At 43.1% G+C, this 17,170-nt stretch overlaps 1 protein-coding gene across 1 annotated transcript in view; it reads left to right on the top strand.

Annotated features, from left to right (window-relative positions):
• The window catches only part of Anxa13 (annexin A13), a 48,395-nt gene that overhangs the window by 7,472 nt on the left and 23,753 nt on the right, over positions 1-17,170 (top strand). Inside the window, exon 2 of the mRNA XM_069991363.1 lies at positions 12,733-12,808. Coding sequence (XP_069847464.1) covers positions 12,733-12,808 — 76 coding nt within the window. The remainder of the gene's footprint in view (positions 1-12,732; positions 12,809-17,170) is intronic.

The raw sequence follows: 17,170 nt of genomic DNA, 5'->3' as shown, positions 1-17,170 counted from the left end.
TCAGACTACTGACGAAGAAGCAGCAGGTGATGACAGCTTTCTCAGCTTGGTCTGATCTCAGCTCCAACTCTCCCTCCTACTTACCTGATCTTGCTACTCATCTTTCATATTTATTCTCTGGGTTATTTTGCAAAATAAACACACCAAAAAACACCACAGAAGATAGACATGATGGCCCACATCTAATCTTTCCTTTCATGGAACCTTACCAATAGGTTCCTGGAGATGGAGGCTTTGCCTTAGTCAATAGACATAGGCCATTAACCACTGGAAGTGCAGGTCCACTCAATTGCTCCTGGCCATCTTCCCAGTCACTTGTGTTAAGTAAATGACACTTCAATATATAAAGCTCAGAGTACAGCACATTCTAAAAAGTGACCCACCTAGACTGATTTGTAGTTAAAAAAAAATGTTAACATGTGCCATATATGCAATGTTGAGTGAAATTAAAAGGTTACTGGTTGATATAAAAGTTCATTCATTTTTCAGAACCTATGGTCAGAATATGTAAATAAGTCATGTGGTCCAAATGGATGTGTTCTTCCCTTCAGCCTTATTTGTCAAAAGGTAGCAATGTTCTACCTGTGTAGAGTGACATCCAAAGCCTTAATAATCAGGCATGTCACTAAAAAAAAAAAAACCCCACCAATTCTGTGTGTGTGTGTGTGTGTGTGTGTGTGTGTGTGTGTGTGTGTGTGTGTGTGTGTGTGTTCTGGAGCTTGAACTCAGGGCCTGCATGCTGTCCCTGAGCTTTTTTTTTTTTTTTTTGTCAGTCTTGGGGCCTGAACTCTGGGCCTGGGCGCTGTCTCTCAGCAATTTAGCTCAAGGCTAGTGCTCTACCACTTGAGCCACAATACCACTCTGGCTTTTTCTGTTTATGTGGTGCTGAGGAATCGAACCCAGGGCCTCATGCATGTGAGGCAAACAGTCTACCACTGAGCCACCTTCCCAGCCTTGTCCCTGAGCTTTTTGCTCAAGCCTAGTACTCTACCACTTGAGTCACAGCTTCACTTTTATCCTTCTTTTGTGATTACTTGGAAATAAGTCTCATAATTTTCCTACTTGAGTTGGTTCCAAACCATGATCCACAGATCTCAGCCTCCTGAGTAGCTAGGCTTACAGGTGTGAGTTACCAGCACTTGGCCCATCTATGTCACTTTAAAACTACAATTTTGCAACAGACAGCTCTGTAACATTGTCAGCAGCCCACTAAGTGTGCAAAGCTCAGGTTTCCTAAACACTTTCCCAGCTCTCTAATCCACCCCCAAGATTAGTAAACTTCTAATCTAATAAGTGAGAATATCTAAGAGTAGAGAGATCAGCTTTACTCCTAATCATTATGATCATAGACAGTCCTAGTAAAAACAGAGCCATAACTATGCAGTGAAATACCAAGTATATGTTTAAATACATCCAACAGAGTATACTGGGGAAAAACTTCTATTCATTGGATTTACTTTTTGCTCACACAAGCAAGATTTTGATTTAAAAGCAAAAGAAGCAAGACTTTTCATTAGATTGATCATCCTAAGAAACATGCCCAAGAACCAATTAAGTGAATGAAACCAATATGTCACCCATCCCCCAAGATTGCTGTTTAAAATGCAAATGGCCCCTTGACTCTGTTTCAAACTCCACATCAGTCTCTATTAGCTATGTCTGAAGAAATTCACCAGGACATCTACATTTTCTAGCTCTGAATTTATGAACTTTAGTAGAATAATACTGTGTATGCTTCCTGCATGGCTTCAAAGTACAAATAAATAACCATTTAGAGGTGAAAGAATATCCTGACAGATAGGAATCTGGGGTTTTCCATTAACAAGTACGTGACCGGACAGATGACTTAATGGCCAGATCTATTTCCTTATCCGTAAAATAGAAGGATGGTATACATTCAGTATTTTCCAAACTTCAGGCTGAAGTACAACTTTCATGATTGTTGTCAGATACATGTGTCACTTGTTATACTAGTAGTTTTATTTATAATTACCTTTAAATCCATTCACTTCTAGATAAATCAATTTATTCTTAAAAGAGAAGCTTATATTGTCACCATAAATGGGATGTTAGCATCAGTTAATGAGAAAAAAAACAGAATATATTAAATCCTAAACCAGGTGCCAGAGGCTCAGGCCTGTAATCCTAGTTACTCAGGAGCCTGAGATCTAAGGAACATGCTTAGAGTCAGCCATAGCAGAAAAGTCTCTGAGACACTTATTTCCAATTAACTATCAAAAAGCAGGAAGTAGAGCTGTGGCTCAAATGGTAAAATGCCAGCCTAAACATAAAAAACGTAACAGTGGGGCTGGGAAGGTGGCTCAGTGGTAGAGCGCTTGCCTTGCATGCCTGAGGCCCTGGGTTTGATTCCTCAGCACCACATAAGCAAAAAGAAAAAAGCCAGAAGTGGCACTGTGGCTCAAGTGTACGTAGAGCGCTAGCCTTGAGCTGAAGAGTTGAGGGACAGCATCCAGGCCCAGAGTTCAGGCCCCACGACCAGACCCCCCCCCCCAAAAATAACAGAAACAAGATGAATGGCCCAAAGTTCAAGCAGCCATACCAGAACACAAAAAGAAAGAGAGAGGGAGAGAGAAGGAAGGAAGGAAGGAAGGAAGGAAGGAAGGAAGGAAGGAAGGAAGGAAGGAAGGAAGGAAGGAAGGAAGGAAGGAAGGAAGGAAGGGAGGGAGGGAGGGAGGGAGGGAGGGAGGGAGAAGGAGGGAGGGAGAGAGGGAGGGGGAGAGGGAGGGGGAGAAGAAGAGAGGGAGGGGAAAGAAAGAAAGAAATCTAAAGCCAGTAGTTCACTATTCTAATCTCAGTTATTTAAGGGCAGGAATAGGAGAGTCATAGTTGAAGGCCAGCCAAAGCAAATTACAAGCAAAAAGATTGCAAGCATGGCTCAAGTTGTAGAGCACTTGCCTAGCAAATACAAAGCCCTGAGTTCAAATGCCAAACCCAATAGTCTTAGTTAATTTCACATTACCAACTGAAGGCTCAGATTTTGTCACTTCTTCTTTGATAGATTTTTTAAAAATCTATTTGCATGGAACAAAACAAGGATAGAGAAAAGTTCAATCTTTTGTATAGAAAAGAAAATATAGAAAACTTCATTTACCTCAAGCTTATGAAATAAAACTTTGAGGCATTATGTTCACACAGCCTCTGTGGTAAGTACTTAACTTTATCATCATATGCAAATTGCCATGAACCAAATGTAAATGAGTGGGTTGGCTGTTTACTGATAGAACTTTATTTACAAAAAAAAAAAAAATAGATGGACCAATAGCCTTCAGTGCCCCAAATGTTCCTTGTTACCTATTTGCAAACCCCTGATTGAATTTCCACTCTAAATTTCTTTTTCTTTTTTTTTCTTTTTGCCAGTTTTGGGGCTTGAACTCAGGGCCTGGGCTCTGTCCCTAAGCTTTTTTGTGCTCAAGGCTAGCGCTCTACCACTTGAGTCATGGCATCAATTTCTGCCTTTTTCTGAGTAGTTTATTGGAGATCAGAATTTCACGGACTTTTTGAGCTAGCCTCAAAAAACAATCCTCAGATCCCAGCCTCCTGAGTAGCTATGTTTACAGGCGTGAGCCATCCATGGTCCGGCTTCTACTTTAAATTTCTACAATGAACTTCTTCTTTTTCTGGTTAGAATCTTAGATACAGTCTATGATTTTTTACTAATGTAAACAGATACTGCATTTTGAAGTTGACTTCCCTTTCATTGGGATACCAGCAGGGAATATTTGTAATTTTTATCAGACTAATGGCTCTCAACAGTTGCTGGACATTAGAAATGACTGAAGAGTGTTTGTCAAAAAAAAAACAACACATAAAAATCTACCACTCAGATTCTCATTGAATAGACTAAGTTGGGACTCAGTCATCTGTGTATTTTAAGGCATCCAGAATTATTGTCATATGCTACCAGAATTGAAACCCACAGATCTCTCTCTCAGCGAGGTCATTGTTGCTGGTGAAGTCCATTTTTCCTCCCCGTGGCATTAATTCTAAGAACCTCGAGCTCTATGTAGTTCAAACTATTCCACATCTAAAATCTGAGGTCACCTTCCCCCCCCCCCAGCCCTTTGTTTCCCACCAGATAAGATCTACCCAATCTTCCCAGGTAGCCTAGTTAAATGTACTGTTTCTTTTTTCCTTCTCTCTGCTTTACCACCCTCAAAGGCCTGACCTCATTCTCACAACAAGACAGCTGCTCTTTCCTTCCATTGTCCCACTACTGCCTCTGCCACTCCTCACTGATACAACCTGGAGCAAGGCTAAGATGCATATTGCATGACATACAAAGGAAGATTCCTCTTCCAGAAGAAAAGAGGAATACTTCATACTTGCAGAAAAGAGTCTATTCGGTCTCCTATGGTTGAGTTAGGAAGCATAGGGCCTCATTCCTCTCCATTAATACATGAACATTAACCAAGTAAGTGCAATGTGTTAAGCATTGTACTGGGCACTGGGGATGTGACAATAAATGTGATATGATGCTTGTCCCCAAGAAGCATATAGATTCATAAAGAAGTATAATAATGTATCCTAAGTGGATCACTCCTAAGTCTGGAGTGGATTATAAACACAAAAGAAAAAGTGGCCTGCTAGAAAATGTTTTCCAGTCAGAGGAAAATAAAAGCCAGTTTATGGTGTTTGCCAATTACCATGGTGTAAATACGTCCAAATTACCAGCATGACTTCCCTGTCTATTGTAGGCATGCTGTAGTCCAGTGGTCCACCATCCTGGTCTACTTAGCACTATCCCAGTCTTAGCACTGAAAGTCCCAAATCCCAGGAAATCCTTCAGTCCTGGGCAACCAGAGGTCAGGAATGGGAGGAAGTTTTGAGCACATTTTCCTACATAGGTTCATTCTCCACTATCACATGGATTTGATGGTAATCTTTTTTTTTTTTTTAAAGATGGAGAGGTGTGAACTGTCATTCAATCCCAACTTTCTCTTACTCTGAGGAATCAGGAAGCTACAGGAAGGAAGGAAGGGAAGGAAGGAAGGGAAGGAAGGAAGGAAGAAAGGAAGGAAGGAAGGAAGAAAGAGAGAGAAAGAAAGAGAAGGGGAAGGAAGGAGGGAGGGAGAGGGAAGGAAAGAGAAAGGGAGGGAGGGAGGGAGGGAAGAAAGAAAGAAAGGAAGGGAAGGGCAGGGAGGGAGGAAGGGAGGGAGGGAGACAGGCAGGCAAACTCAAAAGAGGTAGAACATAGAACAGGGGCTACCAGGAACCACAGGAAAGAGGAATGGAGAGTTGTTCCATTGGTATGCAGTTTCAGTTATGCATGGTGAGTTGGTTCTAGACGTCTTCTGTATAGTATGTGGCCTCTCGGTCACTCTGTTATATACATAAAAGTTTGTCAATGGAGTGGGTCTCAAGTCAAGTGCTCTCATCACACACATTCAATGGGACACACAGGAAGGTTCTGGAAGTGATCTATTACCTTGATTATGGCGATGGTTTTGTGTGTGACTATATCCACATGCAACAAATTGTACACACTGAACATGTGCAGCTTAATGTATATGAAGTACAACTCAATCAGGTTGTTCACATTTTCTTAAACAGCCATGGAGGGTAAATTTAGCCAGAGTTAGCAACACTGGCTGCAGGAGCCCTCAACTAGCAGTAGCCATGGGAGCTGCCAACACTGAGAAGAAACAGGCCTGTGCAAGGCCCAGCCTTCCTCTCCTTCCTTTTGCCTTGCTTAAGAGGCCTAGGCCATTGTCTGCCATGAATCCTGGTCCTTGCCAATCGTCTCCTCTCCACCTCTGCATTTCTCGCCAGCCCAGATAACAGCTCTCCATAGATGAGTTCACAGCCAGCCCCTCTGCCCTTTTTTCCCAGCCACTTCTTGGACCTTCTTGGCTCCAAGCCTGGGCACCAGATCACCACTTTCAAATATTTACCAAGTAAATCAGTATATTTACCAAGCAATCGAAAGTTTTATGAAGGACTTCACTGGAAATATTAAATAGCCCAAGTGCCACTCCCCGAGATTCTGATCAGACTTCAGCTTTACAAATGTCTCTTCACATTCTCATGTCACCCTACGTGCTGTCAACTGAGTACTTACTGCCAGCCTGCACTGCCCTCCTGTATCCCCAGCACGACCACACCTAAGCATCACACAACACCAAGAGCAGGTGCACGTCCACCAGAAAGATGACGCAAAGAAGGCTCAGAGCAGGTCAGCTTGCCAAGGCTGTACACACAATATTGACCTGTCACCTCCCCCAGCACGTCTCTCCCTCAACTCCACCTCTCCCTTCTCATGGTTTGTATGATCTGTCCTCGTCTTTCAAGTACCAGCACTGATGTCACGTTCTCCATGGAAAGTCCTTTCTCTTCTCATCTCTTTGCCCCCAAAGTGCTAATTGTGTACAATCGCTCTATATCTATTTACTTGCCTACTTTCCTAGAGGATCAGGACTGGCCTTGATGGCTCATTGTACTCTCCCTCACTTGGGAGATGGCTACCGACTCCACAGAGTTTCACAGAGTTTTGGTGTCTGTTTGGTGGAAGGAAGGAAGACAGGGAGAAAGGGAGGAGGGGGGAGAAAGGGGAAAGCCATTGAGGAAAACAAGAGAGAAAAGGAAAGGCCATGAGAGGGAAGAGTGGTTAAGAGTAGAGTTTAATTTGTCTACCATGTGTGTGTATGTATATCTGTAATATACATGTGTATGTGGAATATATGTGTATATTGAATATATATAAGTATATGGAATATACATATATATATGTACATTTGTATGTGTGTGTATATGTGAGTACTGAAGCTTGAACTCAGGGCTTGAGCACTGTCCCTTAGCTTTTTCATTTAAAGCTAGTGTCTCTCTACCACTTAAACTACAGCTCCATTTTTGGTGTGTGGTAGTTAATTAGAGATCGGAATCTCACCAATTTTCCTGCCCCCACTGGCTTCAAATTACAATCCTCAGATCTCAGCCTTCTGCACAGCTAGGATTACAGGCATGAGCCACCAGTGCCTGACTGACTCGCCATATATTTTTTTAGTTCATTCACATGCCTCTTGTGAAGGAGTATATTCTCATTTTCCAATCTCAGTGCTATCCAAATAGAAAATCAGGACCCAAGGACTGGCAAGTCTGAGTGTACTTCAGCATGTGTGAATTTCAGGCTGTGCCCTGGATAATCTTGGTAACCACATCACAGATGGAGCAACCATTTTGCTATCTTCTTCACAAAGACCCTCCCCAGAACCTGTTATCACCCTGAAGATCTTACTAGAATGTTCCCTCTCCATGTCCAGGTTCTGACTTCCTCCATCTGGGAATCTGACTGGGGCAGAGGCCTTTCACGGGGGTGTCTGCTTTGGCTCTGGCCCCTGGCTAAGGTCTCAGGGACTCCACCAAGAGGCCACTTCACTCCTGTAGTGGTCACTGTGCTGTAGCAGGGCTTCCCAAGGCTTTGGTGTTCTTTCTTTTTCTAGGGGATCCCAGCATCTCTGTGTATTTTCTCTGCCTCCTCCTGTGAGAACAGTGGTTCATTCACTTCCTTGTTTAAAAACATGTATGATATGTGAGCCGACCAGAAGGAAGAAGACTGGAAAGGAAAGCCCCCAGCTTGCCCAGCTCTAGGCAGCACCTCCATTCTCATGGACCCCACGGCTGACACTTGCCCCCCATCCCTGCTGGAATGAGAGCTCGCATAGCTCATTGTGACCCTCTCCTCCCATGAGTGTGAATTCTCCCGCTTGTCAAGTGAGACTGTTGTTAGACTCTATCCCAGCTCTAGAAGGCCACAGCAAGGATTTTTAACCACTGTACTTCCTTGTGTGAAATGTATGACTAGCCCTTTGGACCCACGCTGTCGATGAAGCTGGGAAAATTAAATGCCATTTGCAAAATGGAAATTTCTCCAGCAGGAAAGGGTTTTGAAATAGTCCCTCAAATGTATTGTTTCTCTACCCTCCACAAATATTTACATCTGTTTAAGCATATGCTCTTCCTGGCTTTGTTTCGAGCTTTACATAAATGACTTTATTTAAATTTTCCTAGAGCCTTCTGAGTAGGCATTGTTATTATCCCCACAGCACAGAAGGTTGAATAGCTTACGCAAGGCCATGCAGCTAAAGCTGAGATCCAAACCTAGCTTGACTGGGAAGCATTTATTCTGTATTCAGTGATTATTTATTATAAATTTTGATATTGTTTGGGACATTGTGAGATATAGATGTGTATATACTAAATATATATCATATATAAAGTTTGAAAGCTATCTACATAGCTTCAGTGGTGAAGGTGTAGCTCAAGCAGTAGAGCACTTGCCTGGAAAGCTCAAAGCTCTGAATTTAAACCATAGTAGCCCCTCAAAAAATAAGCTCATTTAGAAAAATAGCTTCAAAATGGTTTAAATATGTAAAATGGAAAGCCCCTCCATATATGTATATATATATATATATATATATAGGTACATATATGTATAATGTATACATATGTGTATTTATATATCTTCATATATGTGCATATATCTTCTAAACTTGAGTGGAAATCTGTGTATTTAAAATCTACATAAACAACATTTTATGAAATTTGGGGGATGCCATTTTGTAAATAACAGTTTGTAAATCTTGTAACTCTCATTAGGCAACAAGGTGGTGCAGCTTCTTATAAATTCATCAGTGGAAGTATTCTCTTACATAGACTTTCAACCTTTGCAAAGCAAACATTGTCTCCCTTCCACAGATGAGGACACCATAGCTTATAGATGAATAGTCCCAGTTCATATGCTGCCAAGGAGCAGAAGTGCATTCAAAGCAGGGGTTCCCTTGGGCTCAAAGTCCAGACTTCCATAACTACTACCGTTGGTGCCCAATCTCCAGGTCCAGACTTTCATAACTACTACTGTTGGTGCCCAATCTCCAGGGCCATCTTTGTTTCCTGAATGTCACTTTGAGCACTACTTACACAAAATGAATCAAGGTGTGTTGTTCTGCCTCCCCAGAGCCTGGAGGCTGAAAGCAAGTGGAGTCTCTAGATAGTGACCCAATGCCTCCCCAGCATTCCTGAGCCCATGCAGGAGTCCCCTGTCACCAACTCTGCATCTAATTAGCATCTGCTTCACGTGCAAGTTCTGCTCCATAGCTTCAGGTTTCTAAAGCACAGTTTCCTGATTGGTAAACAGGCCTGAGGCTCAAAGCTAGCTGTCCTTCTAGGAACAATAAACCAGGCACCTGGACTGCTGGGTCCCCACTTAGACCAGAGAAGGCAGACTCTTCCCAGCACCTAGGTAGGAGCCACAGGACACCCCTGCATCAGAGATGTGAGTAGCAGGTGAATATAGACAATTGTAGATACAATCCCAGTGGCCCAGATGAAAAAGCTTCCAGAGTCTGCCTGTCTGTCTGTCTATCTGTCTCTCTCTCCCTCTCCCTCTCTCTCTTTCTCTCTCTCATTTCTCATCAGCATCCCTGTCATCATCATTACCCCCTGATTCCTTTGCTCTGAAATCAGAGACTGCTTTTGCTTCTTAAGTGCATTAGGAAGTCAACTACCATGGTTAATGGTAGCTCCTACAAAAAGCCAGGACGCTATTTACATTACTTGTCAAGCAAAAAAAAAATTATCAAGAATTAAGTCCCAAGGTCCTATCCATGCCAGGATTCTCCCCGTGAGTCCCCCAGATAACAGAGTGATTTGATCCATATTACACTTATCTCCTCAGCTTTTGACCTTGGATAAGCAAACTGCCCAAGTTCCAAAGGCCTTTTCCCCGTTCTCCCAGCCTGTAACACTGTAATATTTGTGTCATGCAATGATCTGCCAGAGTCAGAAAGTCCTGGTTCTGGGCCTGACTCCCTTCATGGCCCGGTTCATCTCACACAAGACTCCACAAAGCCTCTGCAAGCGCTTATACCTTCTTGGTTCAGAGAGGGAAAGCCACCCATGTACAAGAAAGCAGTAGGCTTGATGAGTGTGGCCCTGAGCCTACAGGACCCCTTGGCACAGCCACTTTCAGAGCCCTGTGTCTCAGTTTCCCCTTACCAGTTGTGAAGTTGAACAGAGTCCAAGCTACTTTCAGAGCCCTGTGTCTGTGAAGTTGTGAAGTTGAACGGAGTCCATGTGTCCCTCCAAATTCTCTACACTGATGAGACTAATATGACTTATAGAATGGTTTGAGAACCAGCTAGTTAGTAGATTTCTACCATCCTCCTTCAACTCAGCTTTTCTTCTCAATATTCTATAATACTTCTGATGCAAAACAAGAACTAGGCACTCTTGAGATTGCTTCTTCCACTCTCAGAGAAACACCTTGCCCAGAACTGGACCTAAAGCAGGATGGTTTCATGAACACATGGTCTGTGCATAAGGCTCCATACTCAGCAGGGTCGTATGCCGGGCTTAATGCTCTGAAGTCACAGTGTTGAGACTAACTGAGCAAGGAGTTCACTTTCCCATTGCATTGAGCCTGTGAGTTAAATGGCTGGTCCTGCCAACAAACCTCCAAACAGGTTATGAAGCTTTCTCATATCCACAGATGATTTGGATAAGGCAAAGGGGATCTGTCCTCCCTCTTCCCAAACATGAAGGCCTAGATACAACCGGAGTGGGAGGCAGGATGCTGCACTGTGTAGAGCATGCCCCTTAGTTGGCCAGTGGGCTGCATGCAAACCTGTGCCTTGCAGACCTTGTACAAAGTCTCTCACCTGAAGAAGCCAGGTTTCCTTACCTGGAAGGTAGACAATTAATTCTCTCAGCTTGTTTCAAGATGAGCCATGCCCTCATACTCCAAAATACAAAGGAGTGTCCAGGGACCCTGAAGACTTCTGTAGCCCTAATGATATTCACTCAGCCAAAGGGGAACTTTGTAAGTTAATGAACAGGCAGGTACAAAAGATATAAGCAGGGCTATATCTGAGGATGTTATATTCTTTCCCACCCTTTCTTCTCTTCTTCTCTCCTTTCCTCCCTCCCCTTAAGGGGCAGATAAAATGGGCATACTTCTTTCAAGATATTGAGCAAGGGATAGGCTAACTGATTCTGCTTGGACTATATCCCCACTTCTGAACTAATCATAATCACCACAGTGATAGGGCACATGCCCCCACTGGTGACCAAAGACAGGAGAATGTGACTACCAAGCCCAAGGTGATCAATGAGAGAAGAGACAATTTCCCCCAAAGAATAGCAATGCCAGGCGGATTGAAGCTACCTATCCCCTAAGCTGCGTGTAGTTAACTGTTCATTTTCAATGACATTAACAATTACGAATGAAGGGAGAATGGAGTCAGGGTGGTTTGTGTAGTATCACTTAAGCCAGCCTTCCCCGGAGGAACTAAATCATAACTTACATATGTGTTGCCTCATGGAAGTGAGGAAAAGCAAAGAACTGAACCATGTTCAAAACTACTAGCTTCATGACTGCAATTTATCTCATAATCTTTAAATATTTAATACTAATGCATTTGTTTCTATAGTTATCTATAGTTCATGCTAATGATTCTGATTCTGGCCTAGCACTAAGAAAACTTTCCTATTAGAAATGATTTTAAGGGGCTGGGAAGGTGGCTCAGTGGTAGAGCGCTTGCCTTGCATGCCTGAGGCCATGGGTTCGATTCCTCAGCACCACATAAGCAAAAGGAAAAAAGCCGGAAGTGGTGCTGTGGCTCAAGTGGTAGAGCCCTAGCCTTGAGCTGAAGAGCTGAGGGACAGCACCCAGGCCCAGAGTTCAAGCCCCACAACCAGCCAAAAACAAACAAACAAACAGAAAATAGAAATGATTTTAAGTCCCTCCCCCACAGTATAACCCCTGCTTTCACTGTATTTGATGTCAGTATAATTTATGGAGGGGAAGGGGAAAATCAAGTCGTTTAAATACGGATACAGGTGGACCCGTTGCAACAATGAGAAGTACAAGTTGTCATGTCAAAAACGAACTTTACAACTTTGGTGGGGGGGGGGAGGATAGGGTGGGGGTGGGGGGAAGCTGGGAAGGGATGGGAAGGGTAAACAAAGGAGAGGCTACAATGCTTGATAAGAAATGGACTTACTATCTTGCCCATGTAATTGTAACCCCTCTGTACAGTATTTTCACAATAAAAAAAAAAGAAATGATTTTAAGTAAAAACAAGGTAGGTGAATGGAAAGAAAAATAATGTACAAATAATAATATTGATATGAATAACTGACACATTAACACATGTGTTATTCCAAAGACTAAAGTACTGAAAACAAAAAGATTAAAGCACTGGACATAGGCCAGTATGTAAACTGGGTGTTTCTCCTCTATGAGCACTGGAAGCCAAGAGCTACACTTTGGTTGGTTCATATAGTATCTCTGACAAGCTAAATAAATTTCTGCCTTGTCTGAATGGCAAAGATCCAAGCCAGGGTCACACTGTGAAAGCAGGGAACCAGCCCTTGAGGACATTGGCCTACTGTATTAGGCTCTGGTTTAGAAATAGACCCACAAAGATGGGGATGACATGAAAATCACCTTTCACAGATTTGGCCAGGCCAATTGTCCTTGGGAACAGAAGAAACTATTCTACTGTGGTTACCCAAGGCCAGCAGGCCCCAAGGAGTACCAGCCATCTCTCTGGGGCCAGAGCCTCCCCAGCTGATTTCCACACTCACCCACATACAAAGTGACAGCCAGTCCTTTGTTGGTCTGCCTGCTTAGTCTTCCAATTAGCCACCAATTAGAAAGAGATAATTTAAGCATGACTGTATTATCTATTCACCTTTTTGGATTATTTCTTCCAGGCCAAAGAAAAAAGTCATCAGGGTTTTGATGCGGATCGAGATGCCAAAAAACTGTATAAAGCCTGCAAAGGAATGGGTATGGAAAAACATTTCACTTGCTAAGTTATTTTTGAAGTTGATTAAACTTGATTTCATGATCAACTTATTAGATGCATTCCAAGCCTGACACATTGATACTAAAGAGCTCTTTATTCCAAGTCCCAAAGTTATCATCAGATCTTATTATCTGGAGGGGATAATATAACAGAAGCTAGATTTTTATGACATTTAATTTGACTTTGCAGTGAGGGAAATTTCCTGAGAAGTACAGTTCCTACTGTCCTTATCTAAATCCTCAGACCCCTTTTAGGAAAGATGGTGGGGGAGTGGGTGTGATGTGAGTGGGAGTGGGTGATGATGAGTGGGTGAAAACTCCATCTAGAACTAAATCAAATGAGGGCAAAGAAGTGGTCAAGGTCAGTCATCCAAGGTCAAAACTGGAAAAAAAAAACCCATAATCTATGACCATGAGTGGAGCCCTGGGCAAGAGATCATCAGGACCATGGTGGAATAAGGCAGATAGTGCCTTTTAATTACAAATTTAGGACCAAGGTGGGAAGGTGGTTCAGTGGTAGAGTGCTTGCCTCGCATGCATGAGGCCCTGGGTTCGATTCCTCAGTACCACATAAGCAAAAAAAGCCAGAAGTGGTGCTGTGGCTCCAGTGGTAGGGCACTAGCCTTGAGCTGAAGATCTGAAGGACAGTGCCCAGGCCCAGAGTTCAGGCCCCACAACCAACAAAAATTAAAAAAATTATATATACATATATATGACCAAGTATGGCACAATGCCTGTTGTCCCTAACACTAGAGAGGTGGACACTGGAGGATCTCATTTCAAAGCCAGATCTGGCAAAAAGGGAATAAGATTTTATCTAAAACAAGCAAAACCATGCCAGGTACTAGTAACTCACACCTGTAATCCTAGCCTCTCAGGAGGCTGAGATGTGAGGATCACAGTTTGAAGCCATCCTGGGACAAAAACAAAGTTTATGAGACTCTAACCTCCAGTTAACTTCCAAAAACCCTGAAGTAGAGCTGTGGCGCAAGTGGTAGAGGGCCTTTAGCACAAAAGCTCAGGCCCTGAGTTCAAGCTTCAACCCCCCCCTCCACACACACACATACATACACACACACAGATGTGGTAGCAAATACTTGTAGGATCTCTGAGTCTGAGGTCACCCCTGGGGAAAAAGGAGAGACATTATTTGGGGGGGGGAAAAAACAGGCTATAGCAAAAAGATCTTGAGCATAATCAAGTGGCAGAATACTTGCCTGGCAAACATGAGGCCACAGAAGGCCCTAAGCACAACCCCTAGGAGCATTATAAAAAATAAAATAAAGTTTAAAAAGAAAAAGGAAAAGAAAAATGGACCTGGAATCCAAGGAGACAACTGAGGAAGTAAGGTTCTAATTCTCAGAGTCAGAAGGAGGAAGAACCTAAACCACAGATCAAAGAATTTACCTTGAACTGGAGGAAAGAGGGAAAAAGCAGAGATTGCGAGCTGAGTAGACAGATAGACGCATAGGTGTTGCTGGAGAAGAACTTAAAGGTGTTCTTCCTGGGAACCTGCCATTGCTCAGTGAGTGGGAGGTGAGGTTGCTGCTGGAGATTGGTTTGACAATGGGGGATGAAGCTGATTAAAGGAGGGGGAAATATTGAGGAAGATGCTGACTTCCCCTGAGAGCCCCTTTTGTTAGGGAGACAATGGTTTCTCATGGCTGCAGTACTCTTATTTTATCCCCTAGTCTGGAAGTAGGCTAAGAGAACAGCAAGTGAGGGTAATTGAGGGGACGTGGAGGTCAAGGAACAGGTTAATCACGTTTCCTGGATCTTCTATTTTAATTTATTGAGAAACTTTCAAGTTTTTAGGTACTTTATATGTAAAATCTTATAAAGGTTTTATTCTCTTTTTATCCTCATGAAAACCTATTTTTCAGATATGGAAATTAAGGTTCAGACAAGTTAACTAATTTCTCCAAGTCACAAAGTCAGTTAATGAAGAACACAGATTGATCCCATTCCTGTCACTCACTCTAAATACCTCAACTTTAGGGGCTACACAGCTGCTATACAGAGGGGTGGAAATGAGACTGGGATGATATTGCCCAGTGCCACTATCAGCTGAGAAAAGCCATTGGGGATCCCCAGGGTATTCTATTGAAAAACTCATGGAATTATTCATACACCTTACATTTCAACCTTTTACAGTGTGTAATTCCATGAGTTTTAGTATATGCACCAAATGGTGCAACCATCCCTACAAATTCCAGAACATTTTCATCACCTCTTAAAAAAAAATCCCCAAACCTTTTAGCAGTCCCTCCATCTACTACCCTCCTGCTTCCAGCCCCAGGTAATCACTACCTATCTCTAAGAGTTTGTCTGCTCTGCTTACTTCATATAAACAGAACCATACAATTTGTGGCCTTTTATATCTGGCTGCTTTTACCTTGGCATGGTGTTTCTGCATAAATAAGCATTGGATTTTTACTTAGAAGGATATTAGTAGAGATTCACTTTCCTAGGAACAGATGCTACAGTAAAATAAATACACCCATCAATTATGACTCTAGAGAAAAACTAAGATCCACAATGCAAATTCTAAGTAGATGTATCTTGTTTCCATATGAGGAATAGTCTGCCTTGACCAAGAACCAAAGTCCCAAAGGAGTTGAATCTGCTAGGAGATTTTCTGCTGACAGAGGGATTTCTGCATTTTAAATATCCTAGAGTAAATCAGATATAGAGGAGAGGGAAAGAGAGAGGGAGAAGGGAAGGAAATGACAAGGGAGAGGAAAAATTAGAGGGAGAAGGGCTGGGAAGGAGGGAGGGAAGGAGCACACATCGGCAGTGAAAGGAAATGAACAGTTGCTTGGTTTGAGGGGTCATCAAAGGAATATTCAGAAATGTCTCCCCTCCTTGCTCACAGCCTCTGGTGCCTAATCTTGAATTGGGAAGTGAGCTGTTGGAGGCTGGCTTTTCGTTAAAGTGACAGGATGCTTATGACGGAGTTTGTCTCAGTAGCTGTGGAGTCCCAGGGACTTTCCAAGCAGGCCAAGTGGGAAACTTTGTGGCCACTTCCTGTGCCGCTCTCCAGAGCACTGTAGTTAAAAGCACACCAGTTGAACATATTCTGGATATCAGAATCACAGTGTTTTCCTTTCAGTTTTTTAATGTGGCCACAAAGTGGCCACTGGTTTCTTCTTGTTGTCATTGTTTTTTAATGTTTGTTTATTTGTTTGTTTTGGGTGCTGGTACTGGGGCTTGGTACTGTCCTTTAACTTTTTCACTCAAGGCTAGCCCTCTATTGCTTGAGCCACACCTCCACTTGCAACTTTGCTGGTTAATTATGATCCTTAGCAGTCCCCTAAATTGCTAGGATTACAGGCATGAGCCACCTGCATTGGCTCAACAGTGTTGGTTTCTGCATAGACCGCTTGCTTTTTTCCCAGTGCCAAAATGGATTCACATATCCGTCATCCTGTTTAGTCCTCTTACAACACTTAGATGACAATCCAAGGTTAAATGTCTTTCAGAGGTTAAATATCTCTCCCAAGGTCATAGAGTTGCAGGTCATGAAAGTTGAACCATTGGGAACTAGGGTCCATCCAAAGATCTCTGATTTAGCTGATGGCCTAGAATCCTTCCCTCTATGGGTAAGTACAAATGGATGCAGAATGGTACTGTTGGCAACATTTGTCTCTAAGACTGTGCCAAAACACACCTAGGACTAGGACTGTGGGCAGCTGCCATTCACAGATTCTGCCTCAGAACCTCTGGGGAACTTGGCTTTACTGATACTGTGACTTCAGATTTCAGAACTGTGAAAAAAGAAGTTATTGTGTGTAGCCACCAGGGTTGTGATCATTGATACAGCCATCTCAGGAAATGAATCCAGAGAGCAAGGAAAGGCCATGATAGACACAGGCAGTCAAGATCCTTCCTGCTCGTGACTTCATTGGCATTTTCTGTGCCTCTACTTCCAAGGAGAAATGAGGAACAGGGTGCCAGTGGTATGGGTGTAGACAATGACCCTTGAACGGGGACCATGGCCTCCTGGGTTCAGCCAGGCCTATGGAGGGACAAGCCACACCTCTGCCACTGCCTCAGACTGTTTATTTGGCCCTGTGGTTTCTGCCCAGTGAAAACACCACCACTGGGTAGCCTCTTAGAAAATTGCTAGGGAAGCAAACCACAGAGGCCCCAGGCACTTCCCAGGCTGGAGATCACTCAGCTCTGACCTCTACTATGTAATTACTTCCCAGCCTCTAACGCACTGCCGGGCTTGAGGGTCTTTCTTGTCTCCATTTGAGAGTCTTTCCCAGAACCACTAGGGACTGGCCCCAGTGCCTCAAACCATTGTAAAATGTTTACAGGAAACTGGTCACCAGTACACAT

This window comes from Dipodomys merriami, unplaced genomic scaffold (genome assembly GCF_024711535.1).
Source record: "Dipodomys merriami isolate MVZ:Mamm:240054 unplaced genomic scaffold, mDipMer1.0.p SCAF_4, whole genome shotgun sequence".
In the NCBI taxonomy this organism is placed as follows: domain Eukaryota; kingdom Metazoa; phylum Chordata; class Mammalia; order Rodentia; family Heteromyidae; genus Dipodomys; species Dipodomys merriami.
The sequence above is the reverse complement of the archived record's forward strand: the minus strand, read 5'-3'. Positions and strand labels throughout refer to the sequence as shown.